Here is a 27,674-nt window from a genome sequence, read left to right on the forward strand (position 1 = left end):
TATTCTTAGCCAAGGGATTCCCTTCCGTGTTTGGTCATTTCTATGGACACAGAAATGACCTCACCTAAAGTTGCGTTTAGGGCACAAAGTAATGTCGTCATTCAGCTGGGAGTGTGACACTTCACATTCAGTCCTACACTTGCTGAAAGTGGGAGTAACTCACTTTCAAGTGCAGCTGTCAGACAAGAATTTATTTACTCTTAAGTCAACTCTTAGCAGACTTCTTAGGAGTCATTCTAAGAAGTCTGATAAATACGACCCCTGAAGCCTAAATCCTCCTGAACAGCTGGAGTTTCCGCCTCAGAGACCCCAACAGCAACATTAGGTGCCTCACCTCGCCTGGCTGCAAGAAAGTGACAGTCCTTGAAAGAGCGGCCCTTCATTTCATAAAACATTTCTGCTCTTTCTTTACATTCTCCGTGCTAACATGTGGCTCAAGAAGTGGTCTTTCCATAGCGTGTTTACGTCTCTAAGACCCCTGTGGCTCAAGAAGTGGTCTTTCCATAGCGTGTTTACGCAGCGTCCGTCTCTAAGACCCGTGTGGCTCAAGAAGTGGTCTTTCCATAGCGTGTTTACGCAGCGTCCGTCTCTAAGACCCATGTGGTTCAAGAAGTGGTCTTTCCATAGCGTGTTTACGCAGCGTCCGTCTCTAAGACCCATGTGGTTCAAGAAGTGGTCTTTCCATAGCGTGTTTACGTCTCTAAGACCCATGTGGCTCAAGAAGTGGTCTTTCCATAGCGTGTTTACGCAGCGTCCGTCTCTAAGACCCGTGTGGCTCAAGAAGTGGTCTTTCCATAGCGTGTTTACGCAGCGTCCGTCTCTAAGACCCATGTGGCTCAAGAAGTGGTCTTTCCATAGCGTGTTTACGCAGCGTCCGTCTCTAAGACCCGTGTGGCTCAAGAAGTGGTCTTTCCATAGCGTGTTTACGCAGCGTCCGTCTCTAAGACCCATGTGGCTCAAGAAGTGGTCTTTCCATAGCGTGTTTACACAGCGTCCGTCTCTAAGACCCATGTGGCTCAAGAAGTGGTCTTTCCATAGCGTGTTTACACAGCGTCCGTCTCTAAGACCCATGTGGCTCAAGAAGTGGTCTTTCCATAGCGTGTTTACGCAGCGTCCGTCTCTAAGACCCATGTGGCTCAAGAAGTGGTCTTTCCATAGCGTGTTTACGCAGCGTCCGTCTCTAAGACCCATGTGGCTCAAGAAGTGGTCTTTCCATAGCGTGTTTACGCAGCGTCCGTCTCTAAGACCCATGTGGCTCAAGAAGTGGTCTTTCCATAGCGTGTTTACACAGCGTCCGTCTCTAAGACCCGTGTGGCTCAAGAAGTGGTCTTTCCATAGCGTGTTTACGCAGCGTCCGTCTCTAAGACCCGTGTGGCTCAAGAAGTGGTCTTTCCATAGCGTGTTTACGCAGCGTCCGTCTCTAAGACCCATGTGGTTCAAGAAGTGGTCTTTCCATAGCGTGTTTCCGCAGCGTCCGTCTCTAAGACCCATGTGGTTCAAGAAGTGGTCTTTCCATAGCGTGTTTACGTCTCTAAGACCCATGTGGCTCAAGAAGTGGTCTTTCCATAGCGTGTTTACGCAGCGTCCGTCTCTAAGACCCGTGTGGCTCAAGAAGTGGTCTTTCCATAGCGTGTTTATGCAGCGTCCGTCTCTAAGACCCGTGTGGCTCAAGAAGTGGTCTTTCCATAGCGTGTTTACGCAGCGTCCGTCTCTAAGACCCGTGTGGCTCAAGAAGTGGTCTTTCCATAGCGTGTTTACGCAGCGTCCGTCTCTAAGACCCATGTGGCTCAAGAAGTGGTCTTTCCATAGCGTGTTTACGCAGCGTCCGTCTCTAAGACCCGTGTGGCTCAAGAAGTGGTCTTTCCATAGCGTGTTTACGCAGCGTCCGTCTCTATGACCCGTGTGGCTCAAGAAGTGGTCTTTCCATAGCGTGTTTACGCAGCGTCCGTCTCTAAGACCCATGTGGCTCAAGAAGTGGTCTTTCCATAGCGTGTTTACACAGCGTCCGTCTCTAAGACCCATGTGGCTCAAGAAGTGGTCTTTCCATAGCGTGTTTACACAGCGTCCGTCTCTAAGACCCATGTGGCTCAAGAAGTGGTCTTTCCATAGCGTGTTTACGCAGCGTCCGTCTCTAAGACCCATGTGGCTCAAGAAGTGGTCTTTCCATAGCGTGTTTACGCAGCGTCCGTCTCTAAGACCCATGTGGCTCAAGAAGTGGTCTTTCCATAGCGTGTTTACGCAGCGTCCGTCTCTAAGACCCATGTGGCTCAAGAAGTGGTCTTTCCATAGCGTGTTTACGCAGCGTCCGTCTCTAAGACCCGTGTGGCTCAAGAAGTGGTCTTTCCATAGCGTGTTTACGCAGCGTCCGTCTCTAAGACCCGTGTGGCTCAAGAAGTGGTCTTTCCATAGCGTGTTTACGCAGCGTCCGTCTCTAAGACCCGTGTGGCTCAAGAAGTGGTCTTTCCATAGCGTGTTTACGCAGCGTCCGTCTCTAAGACCCGTGTGGCTCAAGAAGTGGTCTTTCCATAGCGTGTTTACGCAGCGTCCGTCTCTAAGACCCGTGTGGCTCAAGAAGTGGTCTTTCCATAGCGTGTTTACGCAGCGTCCGTCTCTATGACCCGTGTGGCTCAAGAAGTGGTCTTTCCATAGCGTGTTTACGCAGCGTCCGTCTCTATGACCCGTGTGGCTCAAGAAGTGGTCTTTCCATAGCGTGTTAACGCAGCGTCCGTCTCTAAGACCCGTGTGGCTCAAGAAGTGGTCTTTCCATAGCGTGTTTACGCAGCGTCCGTCTCTAAGACCCGTGTGGCTCAAGAAGTGGTCTTTCCATAGCGTGTTTACGCAGCGTCCGTCTCTATGACCCGTGTGGCTCAAGAAGTGGTCTTTCCATAGCGTGTTTACGCAGCGTCCGTCTCTAAGACCCATGTGGCTCAAGAAGTGGTCTTTCCATAGCGTGTTTACACAGCGTCCGTCTCTAAGACCCATGTGGCTCAAGAAGTGGTCTTTCCATAGCGTGTTTACACAGCGTCCGTCTCTAAGACCCATGTGGCTCAAGAAGTGGTCTTTCCATAGCGTGTTTACGCAGCGTCCGTCTCTAAGACCCATGTGGCTCAAGAAGTGGTCTTTCCATAGCGTGTTTACGCAGCGTCCGTCTCTAAGACCCATGTGGCTCAAGAAGTGGTCTTTCCATAGCGTGTTTACACAGCGTCCGTCTCTAAGACCCGTGTGGCTCAAGAAGTGGTCTTTCCATAGCGTGTTTACGCAGCGTCCGTCTCTAAGACCCGTGTGGCTCAAGAAGTGGTCTTTCCATAGCGTGTTTACGCAGCGTCCGTCTCTAAGACCCGTGTGGCTCAAGAAGTGGTCTTTCCATAGCGTGTTTACGCAGCGTCCGTCTCTAAGACCCGTGTGGCTCAAGAAGTGGTCTTTCCATAGCGTGTTTACGCAGCGTCCGTCTCTAAGACCCGTGTGGCTCAAGAAGTGGTCTTTCCATAGCGTGTTTACGCAGCGTCCGTCTCTATGACCCGTGTGGCTCAAGAAGTGGTCTTTCCATAGCGTGTTTACGCAGCGTCCGTCTCTATGACCCGTGTGGCTCAAGAAGTGGTCTTTCCATAGCGTGTTAACGCAGCGTCCGTCTCTAAGACCCGTGTGGCTCAAGAAGTGGTCTTTCCATAGCGTGTTTACGCAGCGTCCGTCTCTAAGACCCGTGTGGCTCAAGAAGTGGTCTTTCCATAGCGTGTTTACGCAGCGTCCGTCTCTATGACCCGTGTGGCTCAAGAAGTGGTCTTTCCATAGCGTGTTTACGCAGCGTCCGTCTCTATGACCCGTGTGGCTCAAGAAGTGGTCTTTCCATAGCGTGTTTACGCAGCGTCCGTCTCTAAGACCCGTGTGGCTCAAGAAGTGGTCTTTCCATAGCGTGTTAACGCAGCGTCCGTCTCTAAGACCCGTGTGGCTCAAGAAGTGGTCTTTCCATAGCGTGTTTACGCAGCGTCCGTCTCTATGACCCGTGTGGCTCAAGAAGTGGTCTTTCCATAGCGTGTTTACGCAGCGTCCGTCTCTAAGACCCGTGTGGCTCAAGAAGTGGTCTTTCCATAGCGTGTTTACGCAGCGTCCGTCTCTAAGACCCGTGTGGCTCAAGAAGTGGTCTTTCCATAGCGTGTTTACGCAGCGTCCGTCTCTATGACCCGTGTGGCTCAAGAAGTGGTCTTTCCATAGCGTGTTTACGCAGCGTCCGTCTCTATGACCCGTGTGGCTCAAGAAGTGGTCTTTCCATAGCGTGTTAACGCAGCGTCCGTCTCTAAGACCCGTGTGGCTCAAGAAGTGGTCTTTCCATAGCGTGTTTACGCAGCGTCCGTCTCTAAGACCCGTGTGGCTCAAGAAGTGGTCTTTCCATAGCGTGTTTACGCAGCGTCCGTCTCTATGACCCGTGTGGCTCAAGAAGTGGTCTTTCCATAGCGTGTTTACGCAGCGTCCGTCTCTATGACCCGTGTGGCTCAAGAAGTGGTCTTTCCATAGCGTGTTTACGCAGCGTCCGTCTCTAAGACCCGTGTGGCTCAAGAAGTGGTCTTTCCATAGCGTGTTTACGCAGCGTCCGTCTCTAAGACCCGTGTGGCTCAAGAAGTGGTCTTTCCATAGCGTGTTTATGCAGCGTCCGTCTCTAAGACCCGTGTGGCTCAAGAAGTGGTCTTTCCATAGCGTGTTTACGCAGCGTCCGTCTCTAAGACCCGTGTGGCTCAAGAAGTGGTCTTTCCATAGCGTGTTTACGCAGCGTCCGTCTCTAAGACCCATGTGGCTCAAGAAGTGGTCTTTCCATAGCGTGTTTACGCAGCGTCCGTCTCTAAGACCCGTGTGGCTCAAGAAGTGGTCTTTCCATAGCGTGTTTACGCAGCGTCCGTCTCTAAGACCCGTGTGGCTCAAGAAGTGGTCTTTCCATAGCGTGTTTACGCAGCGTCCGTCTCTAAGACCCGTGTGGCTCAAGAAGTGGTCTTTCCATAGCGTGTTTACGCAGCGTCCGTCTCTATGACCCGTGTGGCTCAAGAAGTGGTCTTTCCATAGCGTGTTTACGCAGCGTCCGTCTCTATGACCCGTGTGGCTCAAGAAGTGGTCTTTCCATAGCGTGTTTACGCAGCGTCCGTCTCTAAGACCCGTGTGGCTCAAGAAGTGGTCTTTCCATAGCGTGTTTACGCAGCGTCCGTCTCTAAGACCCGTGTGGCTCAAGAAGTGGTCTTTCCATAGCGTGTTTACGCAGCGTCCGTCTCTAAGACCCGTGTGGCTCAAGAAGTGGTCTTTCCATAGCGTGTTTACGCAGCGTCCGTCTCTATGACCCGTGTGGCTCAAGAAGTGGTCTTTCCATAGCGTGTTTACGCAGCGTCCGTCTCTAAGACCCATGTGGCTCAAGAAGTGGTCTTTCCATAGCGTGTTTACGCAGCGTCCGTCTCTAAGACCCGTGTGGCTCAAGAAGTGGTCTTTCCATAGCGTGTTTACGCAGCGTCCGTCTCTAAGACCCGTGTGGCTCAAGAAGTGGTCTTTCCATAGCGTGTTTACGCAGCGTCCGTCTCTAAGACCCGTGTGGCTCAAGAAGTGGTCTTTCCATAGCGTGTTTACGCAGCGTCCGTCTCTAAGACCCATGTGGCTCAAGAAGTGGTCTTTCCATAGCGTGTTTACGCAGCGTCCGTCTCTAAGACCCATGTGGCTCAAGAAGTGGTCTTTCCATAGCGTGTTTACGTCTCTAAGACCCATGTGGCTCAAGAAGTGGTCTTTCCATAACGTGTTTACGCAGCGTCCGTCTCTAAGACCCATGTGGCTCAAGAAGTGGTCTTTCCATAGCGTGTTTACGCAGCGTCCGTGCTGCGCCTGGGTCTATGTGCTGCGCCTGGGTCTATGTGCTGCGCCTGGGTCTATGTGCTGCACCTGGGTCTACGTGCTGCGCCTGGGTCTACGTTCTGCGCCTGGGTCTACGTGCATCCGTAACCAGATACTCCTGAGTTCTCAGAGGAGCGACAGATTGTTTTATTAGGCAACGTTCATCTGTTCGGCTCGACGTCCATTTTGGAGATGAACATCAGGAGTTTGGCAGTTTTATAACGGGCAGCCATGAAGAATTGGACCACGGAGCGTCATATAAGCCACGCCCACTACATTTTGGCAGAAAAAAATATGTTTCCATGTATTAGGCGCACTGGACTATAGGCTGCAGATATATACTGATACAAAATGTTTATTTACATCACCTAATTGTTACCAAACGGTGTCTGTAGCAGGGCAGTAAAACGGCTGATCAAACAAAACAGAAGTCAAGTTAGCTCTCCAATCAGCTAAACACACTCAATAACTCCACGCTGACATTTTGGTAAATTTACTGAGGAATTTGTGGAACTAAAACAAAACAAAATAAAATGCCGTTGTAAGTTAATAAAACTCACTAACTCGTAAAGTGTTAGCATATTAGCTAATGCTAACGACGCTAGTGTCATTACATTATAGCACGTACAAATATGCATGCATGAAAACATACTATTCACTTGTATTAAGTTTGTTTAGATGATTTGACAAGAAATTAAAAATATTGTATTTTTCAGACTATAAAGTATATATAAGTCACACTCACTACATTTGAGAAGAGATAAATATTTTTACATTTTTAAGCCGCACTGGAACATTAGCCGCTAATATATGCTGGTACGAAACATTTTCTAAATGTTTATTCACTTACTTTCATTGTTTCTAAACAGTGTCTGTGACAAGGCAGTAAAACAGCTGATCAAACAAAACAGAAGTCATGGTCATGGACCCACTAGCTGCACAAGCTAACTCTCCAATCAGCTAAACACACTCGTTAACTTCACGCTGACGTTTGGGGAATTTACTGAGGAATTTGTGAAAGTGAAACAATACAAAAATAATGCCATTATAAGATAATGATACTAATTAAGACATAGGTGAAAACAGGGCTTTGGAAAACCAGGAAGTCCTGGAATTTTCTTTTGAACTTGGAAAAAGGTAGTTTGATGGTCCAAGGTGAGTGGAGTGTGTGGATGGTAGTTTGATGGTCCATGGTGAGTGGGGTGTGTGGATGGTAGTTTGATGGTCCAAGGTGAGTGGGGTGTGTGGGTGGTAGTTTGATGGTCCAAGGTGAGTGGGGTGTGTGGGTGGTAGTTTGATGGTCCAAGGTGAGTGGGGTGTGTGGATGGTAGTTTGATGGTCCAAGGTGAGTGGGGTGTGTGGATGGTAGTTTGATGGTCCAAGGTGAGTGGGGTGTGTGGATGGTAGTGTGATGGTCCAAGGTGAGTGGGGTGTGTGGATGGTAGTTTGATGGTCCAAGGTGAGTGGGGTGTGTGGATGGTAGTTTGATGGCCCAAGGTGAGTGGGGTGTGTGGATGGTAGTTTGATGGTCCAAGGTGAGTGGGGTGTGTGGATGGTAGTTTGATGGTCCAAGGTGGGTGGGGTGTGTGGATTGTAGTTTGATGGTCCAAGGTGAGTGGGGTGTGTGGGTGGTAGTTTGATGGTCCAAGGTGAGTGGGGTGTGTGGGTGGTAGTTTGATGGTCCAAGGTGAGTGGGGTGTTGACCATCATAGGCCGGGTGAAACACTGACCTGCTGACCATCATAGGCCGGGTGAAACACTGACCTGCTGACCATCATAGGCCAGGTGAAACACTGACCTGCTGACCATCATAGGCCGGATAAAACACTGACCTGTTGACCATCATAGGCCGGGTGAAACACTGACCTGCTGACCATCATAGGCCGGGTGAAACACTGACCTGCTGACCATCATAGGCCGGGTGAAACACTGACCTGCTGACCATCATAGGCCGGGTGAAACACTGACCTGCTGACCATCATAGGCCGGGTGAAACACTGACCTGCTGACCATCATAGGCCGGGTGAAACACTGACCTGCTGACCATCATAGGCCGGATGAAACACTGACCACTCGTGTTGTTTGGCCATTCCACTCGGCCAAGCAGCCGATGATAATGAAGTGGTTTGAGAAAAGAGGTTGATGGTCAGCAAGGAACCAGCAAGGACGCTGCCCGCCCGCCCGCCCAGCTGTCCTATCACAAAGGACCAGAGACCGACATTCTGTACGCAGCTGCACCGCCCCTGATTATAGTCCACGGAGCACTGCGGTTCTGCTCTGGGAACACGTGTCCCGGACTTGGGTCTTAACTGTCGGGACTGGGGGGAGCCAGTGTGTGCTGTGGGATTGTGTGTTTTGTAGGCGGGGGAGTGTCCATAAATCTTTCCTCTTCTTTCACACACACACACACACACACACACACACACACACACACACACACACACACACACACACACACACACACACACACACACACACACACACACCAGACATTGCGCCTCTCTTAGCTTTAGCTGACCTGTGCCGCCCAGAACTAATGGTAATGGTAGTTGTGTTGGTGGTGCACAGGAGAGAGAGCAGCAGAACTAATGGTAATGGGTGTTGTGTTGGTGGTGCACAGGAGAGAGAGCAGCAGAACTAATGGTAATGGTAGTTGTGTTGGTGGTGCACAGGAGAGAGAGCAGCAGAACTAATGGTAATGGGTGTTGTCACGGAGAGAGAGCAGCAGGTCGTTGACCACCCAAGTTGTCGACGTCAGCCACAAACGCCATTGCTGCTTATTTCTGTGCGCCTGGAAAACAAAATATACCCCTGACCAACTTATTTCAAGTGCAAGTGTGCCTATCATTCACAATCCTTGGTCAAAGTCAGCTAACAGTGGAGTCAATTGGAGGTCCTCTATTCCAGTGTTTTTCAACCACTGTGCCGCGGCGTGAGATACAGTCTGGTGTGCCGTGGGGGATGATCTACTTTCACCTAAATGGGTTAAAAATATTGTTTTGCAAAGCAGTAATTATAGTCTGCAAATGGTGTGTTGTTGTTGTTGAGTGTCGGTGCTGTCTAGAGCTCGGCAGAGTAACCGTGTAATACTCTTCCATATCAGTAGGTGGCAGCAAGTAGCTAATTGCTGTGTAGATGTGGGAAACAGCGGGAGGCAGGGTGCAGGTAAAAAGGTGTCTAATGCTTAAAGCAAAAATAAACAAAAGGTGAGTGCCCCTAAGAAAAGGCATTGAAGTTTAGGGAAGGCTATGCAGAACAAAACTAAAACTGAACTGGCTACAAAGTAAACAAAAACAGAATGCTGGACAACAGCAAAGACTTACTGTGGAGCAAAGACGGCGTCCACAATGCACATCCGAACATGACATGACAATCAACAATGTCCCCACAAAGAAGGATACAAACAAGTGAAATATTCTTGATTGCTAAAACAAAGTAGATGCGGGAAATATCGCTCAAAGGAAGACATGAAACTGCTACAGGAAAATACAGAAAAAAGAGAAAAAGTCACCAAAATAGGAGCGCAAGACAAGAAGTAAAACACTACACAGGAAAACAGCAAACAAGTCCAAATAAGTCAGGGTGTGATGTGACAGGTGGTGACAGTACACCTACTTTGAGACAAGAGCTATAGTGATGCATGCTTGGTTATGCTTTAAAGTCATACCCAACAACTTTTTACTGTCAACTGAGTTTCTTCTTTTAATGATTATTTCTGGTTGGTGTGCCTCTGCATTATTCCAAGGCAAAAAATGTGCCTTGGCTCAAAAAAGGTGTCAAAACACTGATCTATTCCGCCCATAAGAGCCGCTAAATAAAGGTGTTTTGCACATGTCGCACTATTTGGGTTTCAAAGTCTTCTTAACAAAACCGTGACATGTGACGGTATGAAACAAACACTTGGTTAGTGTAGGTTTTTTTATTTTTAGCCTGTAAATAAACTACATCTCCCAGAATCCTCTGCGCAGCGCGGGAACGGCCTCAGAACTCCGTAAGCAGGAAGTGGAGTGTGTTCGTACTCGTCGTAGATAAGAGGAATTGCTTTTTTTGGACATTAAATCTGTCCATGACTAGATTTAAAGAAGCCTTTATTTAGATATAATTGTGCTTGGCTGTTCTAGTTTTTATTTCTTTATTAATTACATTTTTTGTATTTATTTTATTTTTTATTTATTTTATTTGTGTACTATTTACTAGAGTTGTTGCTGTTGTTTTTAATGCACTGTAGCACTTTGAGGTTGTTTGTTCAATGTCAAGTGCTTTTACAAATAAAATATATTATTATTATTATTATTATTATTATTATTATTATTATTATTATTATTACAAGTCCAGGTCAAACTATAACCCTTTTTGGCGCAGGTAAGAAAGTCTGTGGTCTGCAAATCGAAGGGCGACACTTTTGTTTCGAGCGTTTCCAAGACTTTTTTGCAATGTGTTGCTGCCAATAAATTCTAAGTTCATGATTATTTGCAAAAAATACCAAAGTTTCTGAGTGTGAACATGAAATATCTTGTCTTTGCAGTCTATTCAATTGAATATAAGTTGAAAAGGATTTGTTGTATTCTCTTTTTATTTACCATTTACACAACTTGACAACTTCACTGCCTCTGTAAAGTGATGATAGAGGCTTTTGGAGGTTTCTTAGAGCGCTTTATAGGCGGACTAGAGCGACTCTCATTGACTCCGTTCTCAGCGGACTTTTCCCTTCAAGGAATTTGCAGGCAGTTGGTTTCTCTTCAAGGAAGTTGCAGTCAGTTGGTTTCTCTTCAAGGAAGTTGCAGTCAATTGGTTTCTCTTCAAGGAAGTTGTAGTCAGTTGGTTTCTCTTCAAGGAAGTTGCAGTCAGTTGGTTTCTCTTCAAGGATGTAGTAGTCAATTGGTTTCTCTTCAAGGAAGTTGTAGTCAGTTGGTTTCTCTTCAAGGAAGTTGCAGTCAGTTGGTTTCTCTTCAAGGAAGTTGCAGTCAGTTGTTTTCTCTTCAAGGAAGTTGCGGTCAGTTGGTTTCTCTTCAAGGAAGTTGCAGTCAGTTGGTTTCTCTTCAAGGAAGTTGTAGTCAGTTGGTTTCTCTTCAAGGATGTTGTAGTCAGTTGGTTTCTCTTCAAGGAAGTTGCAGTCAGTTGGTTTCTCTTCAAGGAAGTTGCAGTCAGTTGGTTTATCTTCAAGGAAGTTGCGGTCAGTTGGTTTCTCTTCAAGGATGTTGTAGTCAGTTGGTTTCTCTTCAAGGAAGTTGCAGGCAGTTGGTTTCTCTTCAAGGAAGTTGCAGTCAGTTGGTTTATCTTCAAGGAAGTTGCGGTCAGTTGGTTTCTCTTCAAGGAAGTTGCAGTCAGTTGGTTTCTCTTCAGGGAAGTTGCGGTCAGTTGGTTTCTCTTCAAGGAAGTTGTGGTCAGTTGGTTTCTCTTCAAGGAAGTTGCAGTCAGTTGGTTTCTCTTCCTTCAGCACACAAGATGAGCCAGCGAGCCACAATCTAAACATTTTCATAAACAAAATACATGGAAAGAAACCGCCATGATGCTTGCAGCTCTTCTTTAGGAGGGAAAAGAGGACAATTACATGATGACGTATGAAATGTGCAGGCTAACAGAGAGGCTTTTATTTTGGAATGCTGCAATAAAAGCGCACATGTGCCTGTGCAGGATCAGAATATTGCCAACCAAAGCAGCAATTATCTTGTTTTACACGCTTCTTTTCTTTTCTGTTCTTCTGTGTGTGGTGGCAGCACCGTCCAGCGTGTCCATCATGCACCAAGTGAGCCGCACCATAGACAGCATCACCTTGTCCTGGTCTCAGCCAGACCAGCCCAATGGAGTCATCCTGGACTATGAGCTGCAATACTACGAGAAGGTAGGCTGCCTTCTTCTTTTTATTCCATGTAGCTGAAGGAAACTTTGGAATATTTCACTCTTTCATCCTTTAAAAATACCTTTTTTGATAACAACAATCCATGTCCGGATGACATTGACCTGCTTCCACCACAAACTATGACATCATCTTTAGACTTTTCACCTGCTCTGCCACCCAGAGATTGTACTCACGTGAAAGATCCCTTCAAAATAAAGTGAATATTCCAGCAGACACAATTACACTTACACACACTTGTGTGAACTCCAGGAGGGTGCATGTCTCGCCAAAACACCGCCTCCAATTTGAGAGCAGTCAGTAACGAATGTGTCATCTATCCGCAGTGCGAAGCCGCTTCTAACATACAAGTGCTCACCGAACATGGTGGAAAGTAGCATTATCACTGGAGGAGCAGAATGTCTAAACATGCTACAGGACGACACAAGAAGCTAACCGCTAAAGTTCCGATGTAAAGAAGGGCTGATCCATCCAGATGTGGATACTATCAATACATGTAAAGAAGGGGTGATCCATCCAGATGTGGATACTATCAATACATGTAAAGAAGGGGTGATCCATCCAGATGTGGATACTATCAATACATGTAAAGAAGGGCTGATCCATCCAGATGTGGATACTATCAATACATGTAAAGAAGGGCTGATCCATCCAGATGTGGATACTATCAATACATGTAAAGAAGGGGTGATCCATCCAGATGTGGATACTATCAATACATGTAAAGAAGGGGTGATCCATCCAGATGTGGATACTATCAATACATGTAAAGAAGGGCTGATCCATCCAGATGTGGATACTACCAATACATGTAAAGAAGGAGTGATCCATCCAGATGTGGATACTATCAATACATGTAAAGAAGGGGTGATCCATCCAGATGTGGATACTATCAATACATGTAAAGAAGGGCTGATCCATCCAGATGTGGATACTACCAATACATGTAAAGAAGGGCTGATCCATTCAGATGTGGATACTATCAACACATGTAAAGAAGGGCTGATCCATCCAGATGTGGATACTATCAATACATGTAAAGAGGGGCTGATCCATCCAGATGTGGATACTATCAATACATGTAAAGAAGGGCTGATCCATCCAGATGTGGATACTATCAATACATGTAAAGAAGGGCTGATCCTTCCAGATGTGGATACTATCAATACATGTAAAGAAGGGGTGTTCCATCCAGATGTGGATACTATCAATACATGTAAAGAAGGGCTGATCCATCCAGATGTGGATACTATCAATACATGTAAAGAAGGGCTGATCCTTCCAGATGTGGATACTATCAATACATGTAAAGAAGGAGTGATCCATCCAGATGTGGATACTATCAATACATGTAAAGAAGGGGTGTTCCATCCAGATGTGGATACTATCAATACATGTAAAGAAGGGGTGATCCATCCAGATGTGGATACTATCAATACACCAGACACTTTATTGTGGTCTTTGGTTCAGTTGGTGTGCACCAGACACTTTCATGGTTCAGTTGGTGTGCACCAGACACTTTCATGGTTCAGTTGGTGTGCACCAGACACTTTCATGGTTCAGTTGGTGTGCACCAGACACTTTCATGGTTCAGTTGGTGTGCACCAGACACTTTCATGGTTCAGTTGGTGTGCACCAGACACTTTCATGGTTCAGTTGGTGTGCACCAGACACTGTCATGGTTCAGTTGGTGTGCACCAGACACTTTCATGGTTCAGTTGGTGTGCACCAGACACTGTCATGGTTCAGTTGGTGTGCACCAGACACTTTCATGGTTCAGTTGGTGTGTACCAGACACTTTCATGGTTCAGTTGGTGTGCACCAGACACTTTCATGGTTCAGTTGGTGTGCACCAGACACTTTCATGGTTCAGTTGGTGTGCACCAGACACTTTCATGGTTCAGTTGGTGTGCACCAGACACTTTCATGGTTCAGTTGGTGTGCACCAGACACTTTCATGGTTCAGTTGGTGTGCACCAGACACTGTCATGGTTCAGTTGGTGTGCACCAGACACTTTCATGGTTCAGTTGGTGTGTACCAGACACTTTCATGGTTCAGTTGGTGTGCACCAGACACTTTCATGGTTCAGTTGGTGTGCACCAGACACTTTCATGGTTCAGTTGGTGTGCACCAGACACTTTCATGGTTCAGTTGGTGTGCACCAGACACTTTCATGGTTCAGTTGGTGTGCACCAGACACTTTCATGGTTCAGTTGGTGTGCACCAGACACTTTCATGGTTCAGTTGGTGTGCACCAGACACTTTCATGGTTCAGTTGGTGTGCACCAGACACTTTCATGGTGTCAGGTTTTATTTGATGTTAGCAGTGGTGAAGTTTTGCAATGAACTGCAAGTGTTGTTGTAAAAGTGTTTCAATCATTCCTTTGCATGCTCCTTGGACTGACCCAGGATCAGTCGGAGTACAACGCCACCACCATCAGAAGCCAGACCAACACCGTGGTCATCCGGGGCCTCAAGTCGGGGAACATCTACGTCTTCCAGGTGCGAGCTCGCACCGTCGCCGGCTTCGGACGCTACAGCGGCAAACTGTACTTCCAGACCATGACTGAAGGTGACACTGGACTCACATCACACTTTATTTACACTACATCACACTTTATACATCACACTTTATACATCACACTTTATTTACACTACATCACACTTTATACATCACACTTTATACATCACACTTTATTTACACTACATCACACTTTATTTACACTACATCACACTTTATTTACACTACATCACACTTTATACATCACACTTTATTTACACTACATCACACTTTATACATCACACTTTATTTACACTACATCACACTTTATTTACACTACATCACACTTTATTTACACTACATCACACTTTATACATCACACTTTATTTACACTACATCACACTTTATTTACACTACATCACACTTTATACATCACACTTTATTTACACTACATCACACTTTATTTACACTACATCACACTTTATTTACACTACATCACACTTTATTTACACTACATCACACTTTATTTACACTACATCACACTTTATACATCACACTTTATTTACACTACATCACACTTTATTTACACTACATCACACTTTATTTACACTAGATCACACTTTATTTACACTGACAAACACTAAGTCATGGACAAAACTAAACAAAGACAACAATTATAACACTTATATAAGACTTTTAAAGTCATTTTGATAGTAGGCTAATATAGCTAATATAGACACTTACATCATGTGTTGCCTTCATTATAACACTTATATAAGACTTTTAAAGTCATTTTGATAGTAGGCTAATATAGCTAATATAGACACTTACATCATGTGTTGCCTTCATTATAACACTTATATAAGACTTTTAAAGTCATTTTGATAGTAGGCTAATATAGCTAATATAGACACTTACATCATGTGTTGTCTTCATTATAACACTTATATAAGACTTTTAAAGTCATTTTGATAGTAGGCTAATATAGCTAATATAGACACTTACATCATGTGTTGCCTTCATGATAACACTTATATAAGACTTTTAAAGTCATTTTGATAGTAGGCTAATATAGCTAATATAGACACTTACATCATGTGTTGCCTTCATTATAACACTTATATAAGACTTTTAAAGTCATTTTGATAGTAGGCTAATATAGCTAATACAGACACTTACATCATGTGTTGTCTTCATTATAACACTTATATAAGACTTTTAAAGTCATTTTGATAGTAGGCTAATATAGACACTTACATCATGTGTTGCCTTCATTATAACACTTATATAAGACTTTTAAAGTCATTTTGATAGTAGGCTAATATAGCTAATATAGACACTTACATCATGTGTTGTCTTCATTATAACACTTATATAAGACTTTTAAAGTCATTTTGATAGTAGGCTAATATAGCTAATATAGACACTTACATCATGTGTTGCCTTCATTATAACACTTATATAAGACTTTTAAAGTCATTTTGATAGTAGGCTAATATAGCTAATATAGACACTTACATCATGTGTTGCCTTCATTATAACACTTATATAAGACTTTTAAAGTCATTTTGATAGTAGGCTAATATAGCTAATATAGACACTTACACATGTGTTGTCTTCATTATAACACTTATATAAGACTTTTAAAGTCATTTTGATAGTAGGCTAATATAGCTAATATAGACACTTACATCATGTGTTGCCTTCATGATAACACTTATATAAGACTTTTAAAGTCATTTTGATAGTAGGCTAATATAGCTAATATAGACACTTACATCATGTGTTGCCTTCATTATAACACTTATATAAGACTTTTAAAGTCATTTTGATAGTAGGCTAATATAGCTAATACAGACACTTACATCATGTGTTGTCTTCATTATAACACTTATATAAGACTTTTAAAGTCATTTTGATAGTAGGCTAATATAGACACTTACATCATGTGTTGCCTTCATTATAACACTTATATAAGACTTTTAAAGTCATTTTGATAGTAGGCTAATATAGCTAATATAGACACTTACATCATGTGTTGTCTTCATTATAACACTTATATAAGACTTTTAAAGTTATTTTGATAGTAGGCTAATATAGCTAATATAGACACTTACATCATGTGTTGTCTTCATTATAACACTTATATAAGACTTTTAAAGTCATTTTGATAGTAGGCTAATATAGCTAATATAGACACTTACATCATGTGTTGTCTTCAATATAACACTTTTATAAGACTTTTAAAGTCATTTTGATAGTAGGCTAATATAGCTAATATAGACACTTACATCATGTGTTGTCTTCATTATAACACTTTTATAAGACTTTTAAAGTCATTTTGATAGTAGGCTAATATAACTAATATAAATATAACACTTTTATAAGACTTTTATGTCATTTTTGCATGTATTTCTTCCTGCAGCCGAATACAACATGAGCATCCGGGAGAAGCTGCCCCTCATCATCGGATCTGCGGCTGCCGGCCTGGTCTTCCTCATCGCGGTGGTGGTCATCATCATCGTGTGCAATCGGTGAGTCTCCTCTGGAGTCAAGTGGGATTCTTTAGGGTTTATTCAGCATCATTCAATCTTATTATTATTACTATTATTTATTCAGCGTCATTCAAACTTATTATTATTACTATTTTTTATTCAGCGTCATTCAAACGTATTATTATTACTATTATTTATTCAGCGTCATTCAAACTTATTATTATTACTATTATTTATTCAGCGTCATTCAAACGTATTATTATTACTATTATTTATTCAGCGTCATTCAAACTTATTATTATTACTATTATTTATTTGGTGTAATTCAAACTTATTATTATTATTATTATTTATTCAGCGTCATTCAAACTTATTATTATTACCATTATTTATTCAGCGTCATTCAAACTTATTATTATTACTATTATTTATTCAGCGTCATTCAAACTTATTATTATTATTATTATTTATTCAGCGTCATTCAAACTTATTATTATTATTATTATTTATTCAGCGTCATTCAAACTTATTATTATTACTATTATTTATTCAGCGTCATTCAAACTTATTATTATTATTATTATTTATTCAGCGTCATTCAAAGTTATTATTATTACTATTATTTATTCAGCGTCTTGAAGGCCGCAGCTCGGCTGTGACGTAATCGTGACGTTTGTTTCCTTCATGTCGCAACGACGCTCGCAGCCGACATTGAACCGGACAGCATTGCGTAATTTGGTGATGAAAAGGGCCCCAACATTAGGTACACCTGCTGACTCAGTGAGATGTGCTGCAGGTGTAAAGGAATATAATAAATATGTTGTTCAATCATTACTACCATTTCTAAGTCTGTGAACAACAAGGAGAACTTTAAAAACTACACACAATCAAGTTGAACTAGTATTAGTCTCATATTACACCCTTTTTAATTGCACATTTTCTCATGAACTTCTTTCATGCAAAAACTAACTTTCTCCTTTTAAAATGTTAACTTTTTCTTGTCAAATGACAACTTTTATCATGCAACTACATTACATTCTCATGAAAAACTTTTTTTTTTTTAAAGATGATGATATATTTACTATTTTAGAGAAAAAAAATCATAAAATGATCACTCATTATTTCAACAAGTAAAATAACAACAAAAGTGCACTTTTTTGTCTCTTGAGACTCCAAACTTTTTATCACAAAAATGTGTTGTTTGTTTACTTGTTTTTGTTCCTGCACGATTGCGAGCTTTTAAAAAGTAACATCCTACTTCTTGACATGTTTGTCTGTGTACAACAAGGAGAACTTTAAAAACTACACACAATTAAGTTGAACAAGTATTAGTCACATATTACACCTTTTTGAATTGCACATTTTCTCATGAACTTTTTTCACGTAGAAACATACTTTGTCTTTATAAAATGTTAACTTTTTTCTTGTCAAATTACAACTTTTATCATACAACTACAATACATTCTTCTAAAATAGCATGTTTTTATCATGAAATTTCAACTTCAGTTTTTTTAAAGATGATGATATATTTATTCTAAAAATTCTACTTTTATTCCACACATTAAATATTTAAAATGACATATTATTTGGAAATCAGAAATGTGTTCTTGTGTGATTAACAACAATGTTACTGTAAAAGTATCATATTTTTTTTAAATTATTGTGAAATAAATATTCTGACTTTCTTTTTGTAAAATGTGGACTTTTACATGTTAATTTATTATTTTTTCTTTATTTCTATTATTTTAAAATAAAATTCATTACATTTTACTAAATCTTTTGAAATGGTGCGATAACATTAAAATGATGTTCTTTTGTGTCATGCTTCAAAATTTAAAAAAATCTTATCAGAAAAGTAAGTATTTTTATTCTCTTCTAAACACAACTTTTTTCCAAATCACACTGCAATTTATTTTGTTTTTGCAAAATGTAGATTAAATTATAGATTTAGATTTATTGGTCCCCGTTGGGGAATTTCATTTTCAATTTGCGACTCTATTCTTTTGAAATGTCAATTTGTTTCTTGTAATTCTTGACATTTTTGTCTGTGAACTTTAAAAACTACACACAATTAAGTTTAACGAGTATTAGTCTCATATTACACCTTTTTTAATTGCACATTTTCTCATGAACTTTTTTCACGTAGAAACATACTTTCTCCATATAAACTTTTTTCTTGTCAAATTACAACTTTTATCATACAACTACATTAAATTCTTCTAAAATAGCATGTTTATATCATAACATTGCAACTTCAGTTTTTTTTAAAGATGATGATATATTTACTCTAAAATGTCAACTTGTATGTCACACAGTAAATCACAAAAGTAGAAACTATTTGGAAATCAGAAATGTGTTCTTGTTCGATTAACAACAATGTTATTGTAAAAGTTCCATATTTTTTATAAAATGATCGTGAAATAAATATTCTGACTTTCTTTTTGTAATATGTGGACTTTTTCTTGATAGTTTTTAATTTTTTCTTTATTTCTATTATTTTAGAAGAAAATTCATAGCATTTTACTAAATCTTTTGAAATCTGGAAACAACATTAGACTTATGTTTTTTTGTGTCATGCTTCAAAATGAAATAAAAAATGATCAGAAAAGTGAATCTTTTTATTTTCTTCTAAATACAACTTTTTTTTCCAATTCACAATGACAATTATTTTCTTCTTGCAAATTTGCGACTTTATTCTTTTAAAATGTCAATTTGTTTCTTGTAATTTTAGACAATTTTGTCTGTGAACTTTAAAAACGACACACAATCAAGTTGAACTAGTATTAGTCTCACATTACACCTTTTTTAATTGCACATTTTCTCATGAGATTTTTTCACTTGGAAACTTACTTCCTCCATAAAAAGTGTGAACTTGTTTCTTGTCAAAAGACAACTTTGATCATACAACTACAATACGTTCTAGCATGTTTTTGTCATAACATTGCAACTTGACTTGTTTTAAAGATGATGGATGATGAATCCTAATTGTTGACATTTTTGTGGACTTGCGTGGCTTTGTGAGATGGCTTCCTTTCAGTGTAACTGTGACGAGTGCAAGGGAAAGCCACAAAGAGATAAAGATATTGGCCCCTCCCCCCTGTTATCTGCCGCCACTAGAGTTCTTTGTCTGTCCCCCAGGAGGCGTGGCCTGGACAGGGCGGACTCGGAGTACACGGACAAGCTGCAGCATTACACCAGCGGCCACAGTGAGTACACTTGCAACACCTGTCTCCATGACGACCGTCTTGCACACCTGTCTCCATGGCTACCAGCCTGCATGCTGATGTCCTTGGCTCCAACGCTCCCAGAATGAAAAGCCAAGCATCCATGCTGGGATAAACACCTTCCTTGCGTAGTGTACGCAGCGTTGGTGAAAGCCATTCCTATCGTAGTGTACGCAGCGTTGGTGAAAGCCAAGTATCCAGGCTGGGATGAACACCTTCCTTGCGTACGCAGCGTTGGTGAAAGCCAAGTATCCCTCCCCACCAGGCTGGGATGAACACCTTCCTTGCGTAGTGTACGCAGCGTTAGTGAAAGCTGCCTGCCATTGTTGCCAAAGTAGGTCAGCCGCTCCCTCACGCTAACGCCATTAGCATGCTAATGCCTGGCAATTGCTAAAAGATTGAAAAGGCTGCTTTGAATGGATGTGATGCCTCCGCAGTGGACATCATCCACTCAATAATCCCAAAATAATTCCTCAAGAAGGATCTGAAACGTCATTTTGAAAATATTACGGCTCATTTCTGCTCTTTTTATTGGAAATGCTCCAGTTGACTTTCATATGAAATATGTTTGTCTTTTTCATCCGTCATGACTTCCCTTCAATACTGACTCTTTTCATTGAGGGCCACATTACAGTCACGGCTGCTCTCTGAGGGCCACTTGTTGTCATAAATATCATTGTGTGAATGTCCAGCATTATTAGTAGTATTAGTATTATAATTGTGTGAATGTCCAACATTCTCACATATAAGATTATACACCCAAAAAAAATAATCTATTTGTTATTATTATTATTATTATTATTATTATTATTATTATTATTATTATTATTATTATTATTATTAATATCATTATTATTGTGTGAATGTTCAACATTCACACATATAATATTCTCCAACAAAAAAACATATATTTATTATTATTATTATTGTCATTATTATATGTGATTCACACATTTAAGATACTACATCAAAACAAATTATTTATTTGTTATTATTATTATTATTATCATCATTATTATTGTGTGAATGTCCAAACATTCACACATACAATATTCTACACCAAATAAATCATCTATTTATTATTATTATTATTATTATTATTATTATTATTATTATTATTATTATTATTATTGTGTGAATGTCCAAACATTCACACATATAAGATTCTACACAAAAAATACTTATATTTATTATTATTATTATTATTATTATTATTATTATTATTATTATTATTATTATTATTATTATTATTATTGTGTGAATGTCCAACATTCTCACATACAATATTCTACACCAAATAAATCATCTATTTATTATTATTATTATTATTATTATTATTATTGTGTGAATGTCCAACATTCTCACATATAAGATTATACACCAAATAAATAATCTATCTATGATTATTATGATTATGATTATGATTATTATTATTATTATTATTATTGTGTGAATGTCCAACATTCTCACATACAAGATTCTACACCAAAAAAATATAATATTTATTATTATTATTATTATTATTGTGTGAATGTCCAAACAATCTCACATATAACGTTCTACACCAAAATAAATCATATATATATTATTATTAGTATTAGTATTATTATTGTGTGAATGTCCAACATTCTCATATATAAGATTCTACACCAAATAAATAATCTATTTATGATTATTATGATTATGATTATTATTATTATTATTATTATTATTATTATTGTGTGAATGTCCAACATTCTCACATACAAGATTATACACCAAAAAAATATAATATTTATTATTATTATTATTATTGTGTGAATGTCCAAACAATCTCACATATAACGTTCTACACCAAAATAAATCATATATATTATTATTATTATTATTATTATTATTATTATTATTATTATTATTATCATTATTGTGTGAATGTCCAACATTCTCACATACAAGATTCTACACCAAAAAAATATAATATTTATTATTATTATTATTATTATTGTGTGAATGTCCAAACAATCTCACATATAACGTTCTACACCAAAATAAATCATATATATATTATTATTAGTATTAGTATTATTATTGTGTGAATGTCCAACATTCTCACATATAAGATTCTACACCAAATAAATAATCTATTTATGATTATTATGATTATGATTATTATTATTATTATTATTATTATTATTATTATTGTGTGAATGTCCAACATTCTCACATACAAGATTATACACCAAAAAAATATAATATTTATTGTTATTATTATTATTGTGTGAATGTCCAAACAATCTCACATATAACGTTCTACACCAAAATAAATCATATATATTATTATTATTATTATTATTATTATTATTATTATTATTATTATTATTATTATTGTGTGAATGTCCAAACAATCTCGCATATAACATTATACACCAAAATAAATCATATATATATTATTATTATTATTATTGTGTGAATGTCCAAACAATCTCGCATATAACATTCTACACCAAAATAAATCATATATATATTATTATTATTATTATTATTATTATTGTGTGAATGTCCAACATTCTCACATATAAGATTATACACCCAAAAAAATAATCTATTTGTTATTATTATTATTATTGTTAATATCATTATTATTGTGTGAATGTCCAACATTCACACATATAGTATTCTCCAACAAAAAAACATATATTTATTATTATTATTATTATTATTATTATTGTCAATAATATATGTGTGAATTCCAGCACATTTTGGGGACTTATGCAGATCCCAAATACACATCAGCAGGTACCAATAGGTAAGAAAAGTTGATTTTGCATAATATTGCGAAACAATACGCCAGATAATGTCTCCTTATAGGTGCCATTTTGTGGTCCTTGTAAACACACCACAATAATACCATATGTTGAAGCACAGTACGTCTGACTATGGTGGCCGTAATGCTCCGACAATCCGTCCACCAGTTCCGGCTTTGTAGCTTACCAAAGTCGTACTAAAACATTCTGACAGATTTTTGAGCGCCGTGTGTAACGTTCTATAATCGCAATGAAACATCAACGTTTTGGTCTTGCTCGCTTACAGGTACTTGCTAGCATCATTTATTGGACGGGCTTCAACCTGCAGTCCACACGTATCGCTTATGTGTGACTGCCATCTACTGGTCACACTTGTATTGCCCCATGTACCAAATAAAATTGCTTCGAGGTCGGTAAGCACAACCAGAATAAATACGTACATAAGGCGCACCGGGTTAAAAGGCGCAGCGTCCTTTTTTGAGAACATGAAAGGATTTTATAGTCTGAAAAATAGGGTACTTGATCATGATACTTAAGATGGTAAAAAGTGCAGGTTTTTGCTGTAATGGAGGTGATTATTATTAAGTTGGGGGAGCGGCTCCACACTGTGTATAGAGATACTAGGGGACTAACAATGATTGTATTATAAAAGTATTATTTCCAAGAGATAGGCCTTTGTGATCAACATTGAAAGATATCAACATAGAGATACTAGGAGACTAACAATCATTATATTATATATTAAGTATTATTTCCAAGAGATGGGCCTTTGTGATCAACATTGAAAGATATCAACATAGAGATACTAGGGGACTAACAATCATTATATTACAAAAGTATTATTTCCAAGAGCTGGGCCTTTGTGATCAACATTGGAAGATATCAACATAGAGATACTAGGGGACTAACAACCATTATATTATATATTAATTATTATTTCCAAGAGATGGACCTTTGTGATCAACATTGGAAGATATCAACATAGAGATACTAGGGGACTAACAACCATTATATTATATATTAATTATTATTTCCAAGAGCTGGGCCTTTGTGATCAACATTGGAAGATATCAACATAGAGATACTAGGGGACTAACAATCATTATATTATATATTAAGTATTATTTCCAAGAGATGGGCCTTTGTGATCAACATTGAAAGATATCAACATAGAGATACTAGGGGACTAACAATCATTATGTTTTATATTAAGTATTATTTCCAAGAGATGGGCCTTTGTGATCAACATTGGAAGTCGTCAATCTTTTCAAGGAAATTGATGGCTGTCTGATCCATCAGCAATCAAATATTTGAGTTTCTTTCTGGTGTTTCCAAGTGACTCCAGGAATGAAGATCTATATTGATCCGTTCACGTATGAGGACCCCAACGAGGCGGTGCGGGAGTTCGCCAAGGAGATCGACACATCCTGCGTGAAGATAGAGCAGGTGATCGGTGCAGGTAATGACAGCTGACAGCACGCAAGATGGAGGCCTCAGCTTGACCGCCTCTTCAACAGGGGAGTTTGGCGAGGTGTGCAGCGGCAACCTGAGGCTCCCCGGCAAGAGGGAGATGTTCGTGGCCATCAAGACCCTCAAGACGGGCTACACGGAGAAGCAGAGGCGGGACTTCCTCAGCGAGGCCAGCATCATGGGCCAGTTTGACCATCCCAACGTCATCCGCCTGGAGGGTGTGGTCACCAAGAGCAGCCCCGTCATGATCGTCACCGAGTTCATGGAGAACGGATCTCTGGACTCCTTCCTCAGGGTGAGCCACGCCCCTTTCACACACTCTTTTCCTGGGTCAGGGTGAGCCACGCCCCTTTCACACACTCTTTTCCTGGGTCAGGTGAGCCACGCCCCTTTCACACACTCTTTTTCTGGGTCAGGGTGAGCCACGCCCCTTTCACACACTCTTTTCCTGGGTCAGGGTGAGCCACGCCCCTTTCACACACTCTTTTCCTGGGTCAGGGTGAGCCACGCCCCTTTCACACACTCTTTTCCTGACCACGCCTGCGTGGAAGGGTGTGTACCACCATGCCAGGACCAGCTTTGAAATAGTAGCCGCACATTGGTACTTACCCACATACATAACTACGTACACATGGATACAGTGCATACATATACACACACATTCACTGTACACACATACATACATATACACATATACTGTATGTGCATATACAGTGCATTCACTGTACATATATACATATAAACATACATGTACATATACATTCACTGTACATATGTACACTAGCGTTCAAAAGTTTGGGGTCACATGTAAATGTCCTTATTTTGGAAGGAAAAGCACTGTACTTTTCAATGAAGATAACTTTAAACTAGTCTTAACTTTACAGAAATACACTCTATACATTGCTAATGTGGTAAATGACTATTCTAGCTGCAAATGTCTGCTTTTTGGTGCAATATCTACATAGGTGTATAGAGGCCCATTTCCAGCAACTATCACTCCAGTGTTCTAATGGTACAATGTGTTTGCTCATTGGCTCAGAAGGCTAATTGATGATTAGAAAACCCTTGTGCAATCATGTTCACACATCTGAAAACACTTTAGCTCGTTACAGAAGCTACAAAACTGACCTTCCTTTGAGCAGATTGACTTTCTGGAGCATCACATTTGTGGGGTCAATCAAACGCTCAAAATGGCCAGAAAAAAGAGAACTTTCATCTGAAACCCGACAGTCTATTCTTGTTCTTAGAAATGAAGGCTATTCCACTAAATTGTTTGGGTGACCCCAAACTTTTGAACGGTAGTGTACATATACACATACTGTACATATACATTCACTGTACATACATACATATACACATACATGTACATATACATTCACTGTACATACATACATACATATACACATAATGTACATATACATTCACTGTACAAAAATACACATACTGTACATATACATTCACTGTACATACATACATATACACATACATGTACATATACATTCACTGTACATACATACATATACACATACATGTACATATACATTCACTGTACATACATACATATACACATACTGTACATATTCATACACACACTAATGCATATAGTCATGTTTCATCAAACATAAATTAACGTTGTTGCCCTAGGGTAAACTGGGTAACACATGGTACACTGACAAAGCTTAACCTATTGTTACTATAACAATCTACAAGGTTAATACAGTTTGCTTCTGGGTAGCACATGGCACACTGACAAAACGTAACCTTTTTTAATACAACAATCTACAAGGTATATATATATATATATATATATATATATATATATATATATATATATATATATATATATATATATATATATATATATATATATATATATATATATATATATATAAGCCACATTCAGCACGTGTTACAACAGCGTGGCTTCATAGTAAAAGAGTGCGGGTACTTTCCTGGCCCGCCTGCAGTCCAGACCTGTCTCCCATGGAAAATGTGTTTGGCATTATGAAGCCTAAAATATGAGAAGGGAGACTGTTGAACAACTTAAGCTGTACATCAAGCAAGAATGGGAAATAATTCCACTTCAAAAATGTGTCTCCTCACTTCCCAAACCTTTACTGAGTGTTGTTCAAAGGAAAGGCCATGTAACACACTGGTGAACATGCCCTTTTTTTGCCATGTGTTGCTGCCATTAAATTCTAAGTTAATGATTATTTGCAACAACAAAAAAAAAGTTTATGAGTTTGAACATGAAATATGTTGTCTTTGTAGCATATTCAACTGAATATGGCTTGAAAAGGATTTGCAAATCATTGTATTCCGTTTATATTTACATCTAACACCATTTCCCGACTCATATGGAAACAGGGTTTACTTGCTGTTGGAACATAGGTGAGGATGTTATTCCATAAGTACTTGCTGTTGGAACGTAGGTGAGGATGTTATTCCATAAGTACTTGCTGTTGGAACGTAGGTGAGGATGTTATTCCATAAGTACTTGCTGTTGGAACGTAGGTGAGGATGTTATTCCATAAGTACTTGCTGTTGGAACGTAGGTGAGGATGTTATTCCATAAGTACTTGCTGTTGGAACGTAGGTGAGGCAACACTCCTGTGAGTGTGCCGTGCGACGCAGCGTTTCTGCTCCTTTTTACCAGAATGATGGGGCTGGAAGGCAGCAACAAAATGGCTAATTGCCAGAGAGACAGCATGCATAATGTATGCAGCTTCCTGGGTGGCCTGCGTGACACAGTGAGGAGGGCAAGCGTGAGTCGGGTCCAAGGAGCAGCAAAGCGTGAAGCAGAAGTAGGCTACTGGAGCAGCCATGCTAACTTGGCTGCATAGCAGCATGGCCGCCCTCTTCTCCTCTGCAGGCTGCACCTCCATGCACCTCCATGCACCTCCATGCACTTGCATGGAGATGCATGGAGGTGCATGCAGGTGCATGGAGGTGCATGGAGGTGTATGGAGGTGCATGCAGGTGCATGGAGGTGTATGGAGGTGCATGCAGGTGCATGGAGGTGCATGGAGGTGCATGGAGGTGCATGGAGGTGCATTGAGGTGCATGGAGGTGCATGCAGGTGCATGGAGGTGCATGGAGGTGCATGGACCTCCAGACACCATGAAAGCCTTTAGAAGGGAGACAGCTGTAACTTAACTGCAACCACTTGTCTTCTTGTGGTGCCTTTTTATGTCAAACCACTTTTTAAGAGCGCGTTCAACTTTGCTAGTTTGTGTTTCTGCGGTGAATAATAAAGATAAGATGCAGTTATTGCTCTAAACTCTGCACTTACCTGAACTCTCACCACTTTATTAACTTGCTTCACTCTCATAGACATCTGCTGTGAAATATGTTTTTAAAATTGTTATAATGTTTTTACATTTGTTATTATTGTTTGTTGTCCATCCATCCATCTTCTTCCGCTTATCCGAGGTGGGGTCGCGGGGGCAGCAGCCTAAACAGGGAAACCTAGACTTCCCTCTCCCCAG

General features: G+C 40.2%; 1 protein-coding gene across 3 annotated transcripts in view; it reads left to right on the forward strand.

Annotated features, from left to right (window-relative positions):
- LOC133643308 (ephrin type-B receptor 2) overlaps positions 1–27,674 on the forward strand; it is a 155,770-nt gene that overhangs the window by 117,581 nt on the left and 10,515 nt on the right. Inside the window, exons 5-10 of one of the 3 annotated variants that reach the window (XM_062037794.1) lie at positions 11,574–11,698; positions 14,124–14,286; positions 16,640–16,748; positions 19,848–19,915; positions 24,062–24,175; positions 24,234–24,481. In XM_062037794.1, the coding sequence (XP_061893778.1) occupies positions 11,574–11,698; positions 14,124–14,286; positions 16,640–16,748; positions 19,848–19,915; positions 24,062–24,175; positions 24,234–24,481 (827 nt within the window). Of the gene's footprint in view, positions 1–11,573; positions 11,699–14,123; positions 14,287–16,639; positions 16,749–19,847; positions 19,916–24,052; positions 24,176–24,233; positions 24,482–27,674 lie in introns of all 3 variants that reach the window. The other 2 variants (XM_062037793.1, XM_062037795.1) reach the window with 2 other exon arrangements.

The sequence above is a fragment of the Entelurus aequoreus genome, linkage group LG26, assembly GCF_033978785.1.
Source record: "Entelurus aequoreus isolate RoL-2023_Sb linkage group LG26, RoL_Eaeq_v1.1, whole genome shotgun sequence".
Lineage (NCBI taxonomy): Eukaryota > Metazoa > Chordata > Actinopteri > Syngnathiformes > Syngnathidae > Entelurus > Entelurus aequoreus.